General features: G+C 44.5%; 1 protein-coding gene across 3 annotated transcripts; it reads right to left on the bottom strand.

Moving 5' to 3' along the window:
- Window positions 1-339: 339 nt before the first annotated feature.
- Window positions 340-7,484, bottom strand: LOC111023302 (uncharacterized). 3 transcript variants are annotated; one of them, XM_022300707.2, is made up of 8 exons: window positions 7,306-7,484; window positions 7,054-7,214; window positions 6,773-6,929; window positions 5,946-6,019; window positions 4,874-5,023; window positions 1,678-1,963; window positions 1,151-1,384; window positions 340-1,053 (listed from the first exon to the last, which is right to left on the bottom strand). In XM_022300707.2, exons 3-8 carry the CDS (start codon window positions 6,926-6,928, stop codon window positions 700-702), a joined length of 1,254 nt encoding a protein of 417 aa, XP_022156399.2. In that variant the 5' UTR covers window position 6,929; window positions 7,054-7,214; window positions 7,306-7,484; the 3' UTR covers window positions 340-699. The 3 variants fall into 3 exon arrangements, with proteins under 3 accessions (XP_022156399.2, XP_022156400.2, XP_022156401.2); XM_022300708.2 differs by having other exon boundaries at window positions 7,054-7,135; XM_022300709.2 differs by having other exon boundaries at window positions 7,054-7,113.
- Between the last annotated feature and the right edge of the window lie 10,785 nt (window positions 7,485-18,269).

The following is an 18,269-nucleotide window of genomic DNA, read 5'->3' as shown; positions in this document are numbered from 1 at the left end:
TAAACTTTCAATTATATCTTATAGATTATTGAACATATTTATTCAATCATGAATCTATATTTTGTGTATAATAAAACCATAAATTTTCAATTTTATGTTTAATAGACCTCCGTGGAACTTATTCTAACATAAAATTTAAATTAAAAAAAAAAAAGTTCCAACTGCTATTAGACCCTTGTTCGAGAATCAATTAGATATAAAATTGAAAGTTAAAAGATATCTATTGAAAGCTTTTCTAAAACCAAAAATCTATCGATACCCTAAAAGTTCGAGACTAAACTAGTAATTTAACAATAAACAAATAAACGAGAGCTCGGGCGTAAGCAGAAGGGCCATATCTGAAAAGCAAAGAAAAAGCACACCAAGAAAACTAATAATTTCCAAATACACATACAAACAGGAATCCATAGAGAGAACAAAGCAACTAGCAATTCCCATCCCACCAAATATGATAATGAAAATGAATTTGTTAAGCATGCTTATCTATCAAACCCTAATTTATAACAAATCAGAATCATGTATATACAGCATCATGGACTGGAGAAACACGCCATAATACACAAATTTCTGTTTGCCGCAAATACCAGCGCAAAAGTAGCCCCTTCCCTTCACAGAAATGAAAACGTTACACCCTAAAATCTCTATTTTTTTTTTAACTCTTTCTTAGCGTATTCTTCCTACCTGTCCACTGTTTTCTCGTCACCTCGTCCCGGTTTCGTCCACTGCTGCAACTTTCGAGGGGTAACTTGACATATCCAAGTCGATAAGCGACATGTCGTATGGTGTAGATAAATTGTTTGAGGTATCCATAAGAAGAGAAGACTTCATTGCGTCGGAATGTGTTGGTTCAAGGACCGACGGAGTACTTGAACTTGAAGATGAGACTGTGGAAAGCTGAATGTCGTCTATCTTGTTTCCAAACATGTGTTTGTTTCTTCTAACAGTGTCCATCTCAGGGCCTGTAGGCACGAAGGTGCGTGATCGATACTTCCTTGTGCCTTCATCGCTGTCGCTATGATTATAAAGAACATAATCATGATAAGTTGGGGCAAACTGCAAAAGAATTGTGGTTAGGTCAATAAACCACCCAGAAAGAAATACAAAAACCACCTCCAAATGAAGCTAGCTTGAAAACTATATCAAGTCTCACCTGGTGGACGGTGTCGTGGTAAAAGTCGTTCAATTTTAAGGCATGTGCGAGACTTCCCGTGAGACCGTGCGATCCACCAATATTTGCTCCTGCATATTCTTTGTATGGGAATGCATAAAGATGACCCAAAGCAGCTATAAGCATCTCAATGCATATAATGAAATCTTGAAACTGCGCAGCTTCCTCTGCATTCTTGATTAATTGAGTTTTTGCAGCAAGAAAAACAAGCACGCCCTAAACAAAAGTACAAAGCAAAAAAAGATTATTTAAAAGTTTGCCGTATTTATAAAACAAGGACCCCCTAAACCATAGTTAGAAATTTTATCTAACCAGATTGCAAAATCTTTCCCCGTAGATTATTACTATAAAATTTCAAAGTCATTATATTTAACCTTCCTCTAAATACTGCCCAAAACAACATAACGTAACATACACACTAACAAAGAAAATGTCCATATTGTAAAAAAAAAAAAAAAAAAAAAAAAAAAGGAAACGCCCATATGGAAGCAAGTGATAAGATCATTCACCTGCCAGTAAGTCAAGAAGACAACAGATTTAATGATGATGAACTTCGGAACCGGATTAAACGGTTGAAGTAAATCTCTGCATGCCATGTAAAACAGTACCAATGCATAAAGAGCCATTGTGTATGAGAGTGTATAGATGATGGTGAGATAGAGGTATGATTGTTTTGGACTGAAATTTCCATCTTCGTACTTCCCTTTTGCATATAAAATAAGTGTAACAGCAGCTAATATAGGCTTCAGAATCACAAACTGCAAACAGCCTTGCTTGCACCTCCGTATAAAACGCCTGCATTAAAAGCTACTCGTAAGGTCATCTGATGAAGTTTCAGAATAGATATTTTTTCTGATAAAGCAAAAAGATACATTACTCGAATAGATAGCTATTAAATAAATGGTCATCTTAGACCACATTTCAAATAAGTATCACCAGCACGGAGAAGCTTCCTTAGCCATTCCGCACTTTTCATTGTTATAGTGAAAAGTTCCAAAGTAAATCCTACTCATCCCAAAACCCAACAATCTTACAAAAATTTCAATATCCCAAATAAAGTTACATTAACTACCCCTATTACTATTGACTACTGATTACAAAAGGGGAATAATTACAGAAATTTTCCTCGAAGGATGCTCAAACAGAACTATCAAATTTGGCTAATTCAAAAACTTCAACCCAGTCTTTAGCCATAATGGTGAGCACTCTATTATTCATTTCCAGCTCTTGCTTTTCCTTTAATAGAACATAAGCGCATATCTTTTCCCATTAAAAAGTTTTCGCCTAAAGGACCACAGCCAACTCCTATTCAGATTTTTAAAAAGTGTGACAGGAGCTCTAAATTCTACTAATTCTTGGCTCTACTAATTCTTATGTTGTTTCACATCTAAATAGAAAACTTGCCACAAGGAATGACTCCCTCTTCAAAAGGAACAAGGCTAAACACAGACAACTCTCTTTCCAACAGATTATGTTTCAAAAGAAACAAGTCTAACCTCAAACAATTCTCCTTCCAACCCTTGTTGCATGAGGGTGCTCTATCTCAACTGGTCGAGTGTAATGCCCTCAAAAACTTGGATAATGCAGGAGCTCTACTCAATGTGGATCAAGGTATTGAGGTGAAGTTGGGAAGCTGAGAGTAGTCCTAAAGGAGGTTCAAGGTGATTAATCTCTAGATGGTAAGTAAGATGGTCGCATGGTTGAGAGCTTCAAGACTTCACCATTCAATTCAAGGTGATCAACCTAAGATTTTAAAATCTTACAAGTTTTCTTGACAACCACATGGTCACATGGTTGTCATCAGTCCTGTCATCATTTACTTCTTAAGTATAACTTAACTTAAAGGTATTTATTTTAAAATTAATATGGAGAAATAAAAGATAATACAAACAAAAAATATCTTTGCAAATAGTTTTTAAAATTTAAAATAATTGAAAACACAGTTTTAAAAGGCTAATCTACAAAGCAGTAATTACAAACAATTTCAGAAAATACACTTAAACAATCCCTCAAAGCTTCCACGCTCTCCAACAAATAACTTTCTGTTCATAATATTTGCCTAAAATATACACTAGTTCCTTTGTACTCCCAATACCCTAGAGAGAGCCCAATTCATAGTTATAACAACTTACATGTGCACAAGATAGAATAATACACCGAGCATTTCAACCAAAGATGGTATAATATTCTGAGCATTTCCAAAGTGTCTAAAATACCATAGTTACAAGTGCCTAAAATTCCTTCATTCCTTTGGCATCTAAACCACCAAAAGATAGAATAATACTAGGAGCATTTCCAAAAAGTTCAACCCAACAAAACATGTACAATTCTCAAAAAATGACCAAAAAGTCTTTGATATACAATCTCAAGAACTTAATCTCTTATTTATTATTTTTATACAAAATTAATTACATTGAAGTTTTGAACAAACGAAATTGCAAAAAGATGGAGAAAAAATTCAACCCAACTGATGGAAGATTACCAGGAAAAAGAAACCAATCTTCCAATTTAGCAGAGAAGGAACTTGAACCGTAATTACAAAAAGGGGCATATAGTTTGCACAATGTAATAATAACAAAAGAATAAGAAACCAAGGAGTAATAGCAAAAGAAATATTGCCGCAAAATACCCAGAGAGATCTTTATTCACTCTTTAAAACTCATTTTTTCTCTATCTAGATGGTGCGGAACAGTCGGTTCAACGATTTCGAAGAATTGAGTAGCAAGAGGAGAAGAGATTATTTGGGGATTTATCGTCTTTTGTCGATGAGCACCAAATATGTTAGAGACCCATGCCGGGGGTGTCTACTACAGTGCAAAAGTTCCCTCAAGGAAACTGACCTTCTAAGAAAAGTGGAAATGCAAAAATCTTTCACAAAGAAAAGGCAGTTTGAGAGATCACGGAGAGATTTACAGGAGAAAATATGATTTATAACTTGCCAAATACAACAGTCCTCTCACGAGTTGAGTGTAGTAGCAAGAGAATTCATAAGGGAGATCCGGTCCTGGATTTCTACATCTGAAAGCTTCCATCTGAAGTTTTATTTCTAGCAAAGTGAGGACTTTCCATAAAAGAAATATATTGATAACCCTGTTCCAAGGAGTTACAAAAAGAGATCCAATTGGAGAAAATAGTAGAGGGGGAATCATTACAAAAGAGTAGGATTTTTTGCAAAGGACAAAAGAGTAGGATTTGGTGAAAGTAAATTTAACACAAAACCCTGATACTAGTATCCAGGTGGAGTATAGCGTTTCAAATTACATTAAGGCGACCCCCCCAATCCCCAATTCTATAGCATTCCTGTGGCGTATATCTTTGTTAAAACAAATTAATGTCATGAAAGACAAGAAGCACACTAATAGCGAGTTTGGGATGACTTTTGAGTAATGCTTTTAAATGGAGCACTTCTTAGGTAAAGACTTTTGGGAGAAGCACTTGAATATATTTAGAAATTTCAATATCACTTAAGTATGCAACCAAATACCATAAATATTTCGGAAAAAAATTTTAATTCGCTAAGAACACTTCTATTATTTCAAAAGTCATCCCAATTCTCAAAGCATAACTAGAAGTACATGTCTAATGCTTATCTATTATTTTCGAAGTATTTAACATAATTCCATTTTTACTATTATATGCTGCCATTAATAACTCAAACATTATATCAAATCAAAATAAAACAAATTCTAAATTTTGGAAACTTACCCATCTAGTTGTACCGGAGGAAGACAACATGTCATCAAGCTCCATGATGGCTTCAATACACGCCCACTTAAACTTATTACAACAGCTCCAGGGCCACCAACCCATGCGAGACACAATGACAGAAAATTATAAATGACCCAAGCTTCATAGCTAAAAGAAACCACAAAGTCAATGGTTAGACATTTTGATCCATAACTATAACAACCAAAGGGACAAAAAAATAAAATTTCTATTTATTATTTAAATGGAACCACACAAGTTAAAATCATCACATTCATTTTTCTTCAATATTTTCAATTACGTTTGACTTCTATGCACTGTGAATTACTTGAAAAAGGAGCATTCAAGAAGCATGCTTTAGATAGCCATTAAGAAAATAAACAATACCAGAAAAAGAAATGACCAAGAAGCTGTTAAATTAAAGACACGACTCAAAGGTGAAGTCTTTCTGTTAGGCATCAGTGATCTTCCTGAAATAGCATTAGCAATCTTCCTAAAATAGACCTCACACAATGACATGATAATGGCTTCTCTACTGTGAATGGTTCGATAGTTACTGACTTAATGTTAAACCAGTGTTTTGAAAAGCACGCCTACGCACTCACCTAAGCATGCTTCCTAGAAAATCCCTACATAGGTGCCTCAGCAATTGAAGCCAGGTTATTTTCTTTTAATTATTTGTTTTAATTTTTTAGGAAGAAACTAAGAGATATTCTTAAAAAGGGTTCCTTTTCTCCACCATTTCTAATCAAAGCTCTAACTTCTTACAATTTTTATTATCAATGCTATATTTGTCACATCTAAAACTTATTTACATTTTTCTATTGTGTGACTCAAAAAAAAAAAAAACAAAACATTTGCACCCCATGCTTAAAGCCCAGGACTATTGCGCTTTAGTGCACCTAATGCTTCTAAAAACACTGGTTAAACCATTCTCTGAGTAAAATATTAGAGAAAATAATGGAAGGAGAGAGAAGAGAGAGAGTGGGGGAAAATGAGTGGCTCTGCTAAATAGAAATAGGCATAAACTTCAGAATTTCATACACATTTTGATTAAGCAAGCACTACTTACACTTCTCGAAGGGAATTAAAATAGATTGAACTCGCAGGTAAAACAAGAGACAAGAACGACATCAGTGCATAAACCTGTAATGCAAGGAAGCATTTTTACAATTTACTAATAATGTGTTGCAAAAAGGAAAAGAAAAAATAAAGAAAGAAAGAACGCAGACAAAGGTCTTACTTAAAAGTTTCATATAAAGAAGCACCATACATAGAGAATGCCAAACTGTAAATTTCAAGGATCTTGAAGCCAAAAGATGGTGTGAAAAAGGAGAGATGAATAAAGGGCATATTATGCAAACAATAGAGGTTAGTTAGTCATGTGTAATTTTCCTGCCACGGTTAGCCACTTGTAATCTAAAAACACAACTAAAGGTTTACAACTCTCTATTCTTGAAGATAAGTACAAATCCTACATTTTCCTACTTGTTCTGGACCAAAGCGTTATTAGATCACCTTGATACCAACCCTTTACAAACTTAAAGTGGCTTTTGAAAAGAATCCAAAAAAAGGTTGCCATCAACGTTCCCACCATGGCAAGTTTCAGGCAGCTATTCTGAGTTCCCAAATATTAAACCCACTGGATGAAGACCATATTCAATCACTATAACCCTAATCCACCAAGCACCAAACTCCAAACGGAAACACCACAACCACTTTTCCAGCGGGGCCATGCTACAAATTAGCACTTGCATATAAATTGTCATTAAACCAATAGTTTCAATTTTGAAACATGCATAGCATCTACGACATAAAAGGAACATAATATGTGCTTGTTCATAAATCAGAGATACGTACGTTCAAACATGAAAAGGTTAGTGAGGAAGGAACACTAACCGGGACCATAAAGATGATTCGCACAATGTATCTCTGATACGTTGGTTCCGTATAGTTCAAAAGATGCCGGTAAATGTGAAAGATCGCCAAAGAAATGGCTCCAATCGTGCAAAAAAAGGCAATAATACCGTAGTAGACAGGAACCACTTCCCCCATTCTGAAAAGTAATCGCCGAGGTGTGTGCACACGTTATCAACGGGATCAAAATTAGTAGTTAAGCGTCAGGGAAGATAGAATTTATCAAGAATAAGATACGTAAAATAATAGAATATTCTGCTTGCCTATTGCTGCTTCAAAAGTCTGATCTCGTAAGCAAGGAGAAGATTGCGAGAAACCCTAGTCTGCCACCAAATGAACAATTAACTGGAGGCAGACCACGAAATAGAAATCGTCAAGCGACTTCTGCTACTGAACACTTAGTGCATTGCATAGCATTGAAAAACTAACAGATTTCCATAAACGGATCGAATCAGAACTCGTATGAAACGCCATAATTGAATTTTCAGAAATTAACAAATTAATAGCATCATCACCTTCCTGAATGTTGGAAACTAACAATAATCTACAGCGCGCGGATCTGGGAGGTGCGAGTGAAATGTGAAATTGAACAAGAAAGTGTCGGAATTGAAACGAAGAAGATGGAGAGAAAGTGAGCTGGAAACGAACAGTGGCGGCTTCGAGTCTCGCGGAAGAACAATCGGGGAAATTGGGATTTTTGACCCTTTCAATAACCACTCTGGATTTTTGATCCCTTTTGTTTTTTACATGACCCATCCACCCCATATTTCTAACCCCTCCCCTTATTTTATCATGTAAATTGACGAAATTGCCCTCATTTCATAATAAATGCATTTATGATATAATAAATTTCCAACCAACCCACCAACTTAACAATTCTCATTTTGTTTTTTCAACTCCAAATCACCACATACACGCAAGTCACGTTTTTTTTCCAATACTCAAGATATTCTCCACGTGATTGTTGGCCCACATTATCCAATCGATCGATCCCCACATAATCCGTTATCTCGAATCCATTGTTTTCACAATATAGGTATGTCCATTTCATCATTTTAGAATATTGTACTTCTTCAAACTTGTAATGATACGAAATTTTATCATTTTTCTAGAAAAAAACGTTATTTTACGGAAAACAGAAATGAAGTCTATAATTTATCTTGGACCGGGATGAAATTTAGAACCGGGTTTGAGATCGAGATAGAAGGTAAACTCAAGCCCGGTCCTTCATGTCCAGATACGACCGGGACCGGGACCGAGATGGGGATAAACTGGGGTAGACCGGGATAGGGATTGGGACCGGGATAGGGATTGTCTCGCTCTCGTTGTCTCGATCTCGCTGTATCGCTCTCCTTGACTCGTTCTCACTGACTCGATCTCGCTGTCTCGCTCTCGATGCTTCGCTCTCGATGTCTCGCTCTCGTTGTCTCACTCTCGATATCTCGCTCTCGATGTCTCGCTCTCGATGTCTCGCTCTCGATGTTATGCTTTCGATCTCATTCGCTATCCTTCTTTTTTTCGTTCTTCTCCATGTATGTATATGTTATGCCTCGTCCCGGTCCATTTCGAACCGGGATGAGTCCCAAGATGGATTCCAGAAGGATGGTCTTTATGGATACCATCTCGGTCTTCATCCCGGTCTATTTCGAACCGGGATGAGGCCCGAGATGGAATCCAGAAAGTCCATCCTTCTGGAATGGACTTTCAGGGTTTCATCCCGGTCCTAAATCCACCGGGCTTAAAGCCGAGATGGAACCCTGAAAGTCAAAAATTAAAACAAAACAATGGAAGCAACAATAAATCAAAGTTCATAATAACCTTGGCTACTTCAGATAGAGCCGAATGTTGAAATCATTCACACCCACGCAAAGAACGAAGAAAAAAATGTAGAAAATCATTTACAATAAGATCGCGAGTTCGAAAGAAAAATTACCTCAATTAAGGAAGGGGGAAAGCTCTGATAGAGACGAAGTGAGGGAGACGAAGAAGAAACGACGGAGATGAACTTTCTGGTTGTGAGGGAGAGACCGGGATGAAAACTGGGATGCACAACGAGATAGTGAATGAGGGAGGGGAAGGACCGAGACAGGGAGGGAAAGGAGGGGAGGACTGGGTTTGATTTCTTTTTTTAAATTGAGGGTAACTTGGTAATTTTACAAAGCAAAATAAGGGGAGGGTCAGAAATCTGAGGTGGAGGGGTCATAAATAGGTAAAAATCAAAAGGGGGTCAAAAGTCCAGAGTGGTTATTAAAAGGGGTCAAAAATCTCAATTTCCCAACAACCGAATACCTTTGTAAATTAAAAATTACAATAAAATAAGATAAAATATAAATGCGAATGTTTTATTCTCTGCAAAACGAAAATAAATAAATAATAAAATAAAATCTCTCCCAAAAAAAATGAAAAGAAAAAATCATCCAAATAAAATCCATTCGAATGAAAATGTATTTGAAAATTGTTATCTATGACCAATTTTTAGTTCAACAATGATGAAGTTTGAGATTTTTTTTTAAACTAAACTTTATTTAAGTATCTAAACAATTGTCACCTGCGTTATAGAAGATGAAAAATCTGATTCGCTCTTTTGACAGTCCAAAAAGAAAAATAGATAATCAAAATACGAGAAGAGATTTGTACGACTCCCTTGCAAAAAGATGAACATCCCTAGAAATTTAGGTGTACAATTGAATTAGATTTCTCAACTCTCGAACATTCCTATATAGTACATTCCTATATAATATTTTCATGGTTTTCGACAAGATTGTGATGCAGTCTGTTTATGCAAAGATGTGCACAACAGTGTGTTCCTGACTGTAGCTCGAACTCGGCCTCCGTACCGACCTGAACCTTTGGGCGGACCTGCACAAAAAGGTGAGCACTCCGACGATCAAGTTAGTATAGGTCGGATTCCAAGTTTAGTTCGAAGCCAGAATTCATCGTACCTGATCGGGGAGTGAGGTCCTCTACTTATGGGTGATGGTCCCGCTAATCTCGCGACGGTTACACTCGGTAATCTCGGGACCATCGTTACACCCGGTGATCTCGGGACCGACGGTTACGCCCGATAATCACGCCGCAGACAGTTGCTCACATCGGCCCCTACCGAGCTCCCCGGTAGGTCAGACCTGGGCCAGGTTCACCTCGGCCCTCATACTTAAGCTTTCGTCGGCGTTGGTGGCAGCCATCTCGGCTATCCGAGCTGGGCATGACTCATGGGCCATCTTGGAGTACCAATAGGGGTCTTCCACGTGCCCAGGGTATTTTCATCCCCAAACATTGGCCCCCTCTCTGTCTGGTCCGATCTCGACCTGGCAGAGAAGTTCATTCGACTTGCTTTGGACACGTGGCGACTTCCTATTCGTGGGAAAATACAACCGTCGCGGAAGATTTATCGTCGGAATATTCAAATATTCCGACGCTTCGGATCTCAGAGAGGATCCTAGCCGCTCGTTGATTACACGTGTACGGTGGGGAAACTCCTCCGACGGGCTATAAATGCCCCCAATCCTTCAGTTCATACCTTAGTTCCTTGAATTCTTGGAGTTCGATCTGAAGGCAGCTCGAACCCTTGGTAGGTCGGTCTCTTCCCTCTTTCTTTCGAACGTAATTGCCATGTCGTCCTCTATTAGTAGCAACCTAGGATCCGAATTAGCTCGTAGGTTAGAGTCCGAGCTCGAGGAGATAGAAAACTTTAGAATCTCCGATGATGGGGAGGATAGTGACGCCTCCACTTCAGGTCAGGGCTTGGAATACCCTTCTAGGATACCTGAGCACTACCTCGGATCCCTTCGTAGGGGGTTCGCTATCCCTGAGAACATCCTCCTCAGGCTTCCGGAGAAGGGGGAGAGAGCTGACAATCCTCCAGAGGGATGGGTCACTCTCTACTTCAAAATGTTTGAGTACGGCCTCAGACTTCCCCTTCACCCTTTTGTCCAAGAATTTCTCTTCCGGACTGGGTTGGCTCCGGCTCAAGTGGCCCCCAATGGGTGGGGTGTCATTTTCGCTCTGGCCATCCTCTTTTGGCTACGAGCTCGGGATAGTGAGGAGGCCGAGCTGTTGGACGTAGACCAGCTCCTCGCGTGCTTCGAGGCGAAGAGGATAGCTAAGAAGCCTGGTCGGTTCTATATGTGCGCAAGGAAAGGCGCAGGCGGCATAGTTAAGGGGCCGACCTCCATCAAGGGATGGGTGAGGAAGTGGTTCTACGCTTCCGGGGAATGGCTCGCAAAGGACGAGTCAGGTCGTTCCTTCTTTGACGTCCCCACTAGGTTTGAGAACCTAGGTACGGAATAGTTCTTACTTTTCGTAATTTTCTTCTGTCACCCAGGTCTAACTCGGATCATATCCTCGTGCAGTTTCAATCCGACCAGTTCCCGAGCTTACGCAAGCCTCCTTCGATACGCTGAAATACTACAAGGAGCGCTTTCCGACGGGTAGGAAGGTCGGAACCCTGGTGACCGACGAACTGCTGCTTGAGTCCGGGCTGCTAGATTACAACCCTGCAGTTCGTCCATTGAATCCTTAAGACCGAACTCTGAACTTGGTATGCCGAGCTTGCCTCCCCCCTTTTTCCTCTAACCTTGTGTTGACCCTTGTTTTTATTTCGCAGCCATGGTTTGCGGATTTGCAAGCGGCGTGAAGCGCAAGTCTAAGGGCCGAGCCCATGCTCTTGAGGCTGCCCAGAGTTCGAAACCTGCCACCCCTGCCGTGGTAGGGCCTGCCTCGGAAGATCCAGCCCCGGTGATCGAGCTGGAGTCTTCTGGGGGTCCCTCGAGGGAGAAGCGCCCCAGGGATCAGACCGAGGCGGTGGACGCCCCGCCTTTGGACGAGGAGGCGAGGGAGGAAGCCCCTCCGAAGCGAAGAAGGAAGAAAAAGAAGGCGATCTCCCCCTCGGAGGTCGGAGCTTGCAGGGTCTTGCCTGCAAGTTTTGCAGATCGGGTGGACGATCCTGCGGCCAGGATGGGCGGGACGTCCAACGTGACGGCACGGTTCAGAATTGAGCCGTCAAGTTCCGGGGTGAGGGACCAGGTGTCCCGCATCTCAGCTGCAAGTTTGGACCGCTGCCTGAGGAGGGCGTCCAAATTTGTGAGCGCCCCTGGGTCCGTTCTGCAGAGGAACATCGACTACGCCGCCGAGGTCAGACTAGTGCCCCATTTTTGCTTGATTTCGCCCAACAGGTAGTTCGATCTAACTTTTCCCTTGTACCATTTCGCAGGCGTTCGTTGCTTCCATTCAATCGACTCTGGCTGTCAAGGCCGAGCTGGATGGGAGGGAAGTTCTGGCAGCGAGGGAGAAAGAGGAGTTCTCCGCTGCCTTGGAGGCTGCTTCCTCCACCATGAAGGATGAGCTGCTGAAGGCTCACTCTGAGGTGGAGACTTTGAAGGCCGAGGTGGAGTCTCAGGCCGAGCTGCTGAGGAAGGAAGAGGACAGGCGCAAGGCCCAACTCCGAGCTGCCCACGCTATTACCAGGGGCCTGGAGAGGGAGAAGTTCCAGCTCCTGAAGGAAAAGGACGACATGCTCCAGGCGCTCGAAGCGAAAGATAAGGAGCTGGAGCATGCGACTGCCGAGCTTGAGACGGCGAAGGAGCGCCTCAACAATGGAGTCCTACTGGAGGAAGCGTTTAGGCAACATCCTGACTTCGATGGATTTGCCAAAGACTTTTCCGACGCGGGCTTCAAGTTCCTCATGAAGGGCATTGCTTCCGACATGCCCGACCTTCAGATCGATCTCAGCGGTCTGAAAAGGAGGTATGCCGAGAAGTGGGCGTCTGGTCCTGGCGGCACCCCTGGCCCCAAGCATTGGTGGATCAGTATGTCAGGGATCTGGACTCTGACTACTCCGATCCCGAAGAGGACCAGGTCGGCTCTCCTCAGGAGGGCGCTCCCCCAGCAGGCTCTTAGGCGACCCCCTTTTCTTCTTCTTTTTTTTTGTAAGTGTCAGGGCAGAGCTGCAAGGTCTATAAGCCTTGGCTCTGCTCTTCATTCAATAAAGAGACTCCCATTGGCTTCCACTTTGTTGTTGGCAACCGCTTTTCTTTGCTTCTCCTTTGAACTGCAGCTAACGTCACCTCGCACCTCCTACTTTTGAAGTCGCGCCTTTAATTAACATAATTTGAAAGTTTGAGTTTGAATCTCTTAATGTTCAATACATTGCACCAACTCTGGATTTTTAACATTTCACCCTTAATTTAAAAAAGGTAAAAAGGCTAAAATCCTAAGTCCGTAGCTATATCGTTCCTTGTACCCCCAAGTTCGGAGGCCCGATCATTTTGAACTTTCCGCATCGCCCCCTTTGCCTTGAAGGTTTGAATTTTAAGTTCGTCAGCGGTTTTGACATCGCACCTCGTACCCTTAGGCTTCGAAGGATTGAATTTGAACCAACTGCTGGAATGCGATCGCGTGGGAGTCCGTGTCCCCCATTTAATTTCTTGTCGAACTCGGAAGCATGAAATTAAATCATCACACTTATTCTGATCATAATTCTTTTGGAACAGTCTTTACAGATGTATTGGAAATCCTTTTGTCATTTCAAGGATAATAACGCTTCAGGTGCTCCGCGTTCCACGGGTGCGCGAGGACGTCTCCTTTCAGATCGGCCAATATGTACGTCCCAGGTCGGACTATGCCCTTGATCTCAAACGGGCCCTCCCAGGCCGGGTCAAGGGCACCCACATGCGTTTGGACCCTCCTTAAGACCAGATGTCCGACCTGAAAGGCCCGAGGTCGGACGCGGGCATTGTAATGTCTGGCCATTCTGCCCTGATATTCCGCCAGGCGTAGCTGGGCCATTGCTCTTCTTTCTTCCAACAAGTCGAGGTTGAGGAGCAGCCCATCCTCATTCGTCGTAGGCTCATAATGCTCTACTCTGTCAGATGGCATGCCGATCTCAACCGGGACTACAGCTTCGGAGCCGAAGGCCAGGGAGAACGGGGTCTCACCCATCGACTCTCGTTGGGTGGTCCGGTACGACCATAGAACCTCTGGTAGCTCTTCGGCCCACCTGCCTTTCTTGGAGTCCAGTCTAAGTTTGATGCCTCGCTTGATGATCTTGTTGACCGCCTCCACCTGCCCATTTGCTTGCGGATGTGTGGGGGACGAGCTGAGATGACTTATGCCAAGTTTGCTGCAAAAGTCCTTGAACTTGGCGTTGTCAAACTGCTTTCCATTGTCTGTCACTATGGCTTGCGGTATACCAAAGCGACATATGATATTCGTCCATACGAAGGACGTGACCCTGGATTCCGTTATGTGGGAGAGCGCCTCGGCCTCGGCCCACTTGGTAAAGTAATCCACAGCAACCACAGCGAACTTGGTCTGGCCCTTGCCCAAAGGGAAAGGACCAATGATATCTACCCCCCACTGCGCGAATGGCCATGGGGCCGAGATGGGGTGAGCAGCTCGGGAGGTTGGTGGATTATGGCCCCGTAGCGTTGGCAATTGTCGCAAGTTCTAACGAACTTCTTGGCGTCCCGGCTGAGGGTCGGCCAATAATATCCTTGTCGGATCACTTTGGCTAACAGCGACCGGGCGCCCGAGTGATTGCCGCACACCCCCTCGTGGATCTCTCTGAGGACGTACAGGCCCTCTTCAGGGGTTAGGCATCTCAATAGAGGCAGGGAAAAGCCACGTCGGTACAATGCCCCATCTCGAACCACGAACCGAGCTGCCCGCCTTGCCAACTTTCTGCGCTCCTTGGGGTCTTGTGGTGAGTTGCCCTTAATGAAGTCCACGATCGGGTCCATCCATGAGGATTCTGGAGCGCCGATCTCCATCAGATCTGGCTCCGAGATCGAAGGATTATCTAAGATTTCGACGGGGACCGACCTGGCGAGGTCGGTCTCGTACGCCGATGCTAACTTGGCCAAGGCGTCAGCATTAGAATTTTCTGCTCGCGGAATCCGGCTTACCTCGTAAGTTCGAAACTGGGCGAGGCATGATCTGACCTTGCCCAAATACTTCTCCATTCGGGTGTCTTTGGCTTGGTATTCGTCCTTGATCTGGCTCACGACCAGCTGGGAGTCACTGAAGACCTTAACACAAGAGGCCCCCAATGCTCGAGCGATTCGCAGGTCGGCAATAAATGCTTCATACTCTGCCTCGTTGTTAGAAGTCCGGAAGCTGAACCGCAAGGCATACTCAAATCGCTCACCTCCTGGTCCGAGCAAGAGGACCCCGGCTCCGCACCCCTTCTCATTGGAGGATCCGTCGACATAGACTGTCCAAGGTAGGTCGGACTCGCGCAGCTCGGAGGGTGGTGTGAGCTCGGCTATGAAATCTGCCGCGGCTTGTCCTTTCAACGCAGTTCTGGGTTCGAACTGGATGTCGTACTCACTTAGCTCCATTGCCCACTTCATTAGGCGACCAGAAGCTTCTGGCTTATGGAAGATGCTTTTTAGGGGCAAGTTAGTGAGCACCACCACCGTATGGGCTTGGAAGTATGGTCTAAGTCGTCGGGCCGAGGTGACCAAAGCGAGAGCCAACTTCTCCATTTGAGGGTATCTAGTCTCGGCTTCGGTCATAGCCTTGCTTGTGTAGTAGACCGGGTTTTGCCGCGCTTCCTCTTGCCTGATTAGGGCCGAGCTGACGGCACTGTCAGACACTGCTAGGTACAATTGGAGCTTGTCCCCCGGCATGGGCTTGGCAAGCAAGGGTGCCGAACAGAGGTAGCTCTTCAATTGCTGAAACGCTTGCTCGCACTCCGCTGTCCATTCAAACGGCCCTTTCTTTCGTAAGACCTTGAAGAAAGGGAGGCACTTATCTGTCGACCTTGAAACAAACCGGTTCAAGGCCGCAATCCTGCCATTGAGGCACTGAAGCTGCTTCAGCGTTTTAGGTGCCTCCATCTCGATCACGGCTTTAATCTTTTCGGGGTTGGCCTCGATTCCCCGGTTGTTTACCATGAAGCCAAGGAATTTTCCCGAGGTGACCCCAAAGGCACATTTAGCAGGGTTGAGCTTCATTTGATATGCCCTCAAGACCTCGAAGGCTTCGGTCAGGTCGGAGAGGTGCGACTTAGACTGCTTGCTCTTGACAAGCATGTCGTCCACATACACTTCCATATTCCGGCCGATCTGCTTGGCGAACATTTTGTTCACCATTCTCTGGTAGGTCGCTCCTGCGTTCTTTAACCCGAAAGGCATGACCTTGTAGCAGTACAGACCTTGGTCTGTTATGAAAGCGGTATCACCTTCATCCGGGACATGCATCTTGATTTGGTTGTACCTAGAGTAGGCGTCCATGAAGGTGAGCAGTTCGTGCCCGGCTGTGGCGTCCACGAGCTGATCAATCCTCGGCAGTGGGAAGCAATCTTTCGGGCATGCTTTATTTAAATTCGTAAAATCTACGCACATTCTCCACTTGCCGTTAGATTTTTAACTAATACAACATTGGAGAGCCACTCGGGATACGAAATTTCTCTTATGTATTCAGCTTTCAAAAGTTTGTTAATTTTCTCAACAATTACATCACTCCTCTCCTTGTTTATAGGTCTTCTCTTTTGTTTCACAGGTCGGAATGATGGATCTATGCTAAGGCGATGCGTCATAATTCGCGGGTCTATGCCAGACATGTCCTCATGGGACCACGCAAAGACGTCCGAGTTGGATCTGAGGAAGTGGATTAGCTCCTCTCTGTCGGTGGCCCCCAGCTTGGTTCCTATGCTTACCTGCTTCTCGGGACTAAGCAGAGGAACAAGCTCGAGCTCCTCAGTGGGTGCGACAAATTCCTTCCTCGGCAGGTCGGCCTCGAACTCAAGCGTCCCATCCCTGAGAGTTTCGAGGGCGCAGACCGACGAGCCTTTGAGTGCGGCGGCATAACACTCCCTCGAAGCGGTCTGTTCTCCTCGGACCGTGCCCACGCCATTGGGGGTGGAATACTTCAAAACTTGATGCAGTGTTGAGGGAATGGCCCGAAATGAGTGGATGATGGGTCTCCCAAAGATGGCGTTATAGGCCGATCTGCCGTCAACTACCACGAACTCGGCCATTTGAGTGACCTGAGTTTGGTCCTGCCCCAGCGTGACCGGCAAGTCGATGCAACCCTCTGGGATGACTGATTCTCCAGAGAACCCAACCAGCGGCGTCGGGCTTCTCTTCAATTGCGACCTCGTCCAGCCCAAGGCGAGGTAGGTCGGTAAGGACAGGATGTTAGCGGATGCGCCCCCGTCTACCAGCACCCTCCTGACCACCACATGATCGATCAAGGGAGCAATCACAAGGGCATCATTGTGGGGCAGGTGGACCTCCTCCAAATCTGCACCGTCGAAGGTGATTGGGCAGGTCGGCCCCTGCTCCCTGATGATGCACACCTCGCGCCTGGCTGCACGGGCTAACTCCTTTCTCTTATGTCCGGATTGACCCCCGCTTGGCCCTCCAAAAATGGTCCTCGAACGCTTTCGCTCTTCCTTTTTCTCTGCTGAGCTGGTCCTGGGCTTTCCCACGAACTTCTTGAAGTAGCCGTCTTGAATTAGATCCTCAATTTGGCGCTTCAATTCCCAGCAGTCCGACGTGTTGTGGCCGTGCTCCCGATGGAAGCGGCAATACTTGTCCTTGTTGCGCCTCTCCGGGGCTCCCCGAAGTTTCTCCAGACGCTTGAGTAGTTTTTCCATTCCAGAATCTTCGATGTTCGTTAGGATCTCGGAAATTGGAATCGTGGTTGGGGTGAAGCGCTCGTAAGGTCGGCTCCTGGTAGGTCCGCTCTCCACCCTTCGATACTCAGGTCCGCCACTGGAGAAGGATCCCTTGTCCTTGGACTTGGGATCTGCCCTTTCATCTTTTCCGCTTCTGCCCCGGCCGATCTTTCGTTCAGGTTGGCCGGTTTTGGTTCGGAGGAGCTCCTGTCCGTCGATGACTTTCTTCGCCTTCTGGAGTACCTCGGCGAAGGTGGTCGGGGCCTCCTCTCCAAGCTTCACCGTGAGGGCTTCGTCAGCTAGACCGGTGAGGAAATAGCACATGGCCGAGTCATCGGAGCAGTGTGCAACCTTCAACTGTTCCTCCTGGAATCTGGTGACATACTCCCCCAGCGTCTCACCCTCCTTCTGCCTGATGGTGGCGAGATGGGTCGCTGTCTTTTTGTCGTAGTGCCGAGAAGAGAACTGGGCAAGGAACTCCCTTCTCAGTTGAGAGTAGGTCGAGATCGACCTGGCTGGCAGTCTCCGGTACCACAATCGCGCGCTGCCAGTAAGCGCAATCTGAAAGGCGCGGCATTTGATTGCGTCTGATGCCGCTTGGAAGTCCATGAGGCCTTCAAATACCTCAACATAGTCCTTGGGGTCCTTCGTCCCGTCATAAGGCTTCACGGTAGGAGCTTTGAACTTCGGAGGGATTGGTGCTTCCAACACGTCCGAGGTGAAAGGCGATTCTCCCAAGTCGCCATCGCTCAGTGAATCGTCTTTCTGCTCACATTTGGCCTTTAAGGCCTCCACCTGAGCATCGAGCTCCCCCCTCAGCTGGTCGAACTCCTCCCTTGTGATTATCCCTGCGGG

The sequence above is a fragment of the Momordica charantia genome (assembly GCF_013281855.1).
Source record: "Momordica charantia cultivar OHB3-1 chromosome 8 unlocalized genomic scaffold, Mcharantia_2.0 BLBB01000008.1, whole genome shotgun sequence".
Taxonomy (NCBI): Eukaryota; Viridiplantae; Streptophyta; class Magnoliopsida; order Cucurbitales; family Cucurbitaceae; genus Momordica; species Momordica charantia.
This window is presented reverse-complemented; position numbering and strand designations above follow the sequence as displayed.

Coding starts and splice junctions, on each gene's coding strand:
- LOC111023302 (XM_022300707.2), bottom strand. CDS start 6,928: ATGGGGGAAGTGGTTCCTGTCTACTACGGTATTATTGCCTTTTTTTGC. Junction 5,024..5,945: donor TTTAATTCCCTTCGAGAAGT/GTAAGTAGTGCT, acceptor GGTTTCTTTTAG/CTATGAAGCTTGGGTCATTT. Junction 1,054..1,150: donor ACCACGACACCGTCCACCAG/GTGAGACTTGAT, acceptor ATTCTTTTGCAG/TTTGCCCCAACTTATCATGA.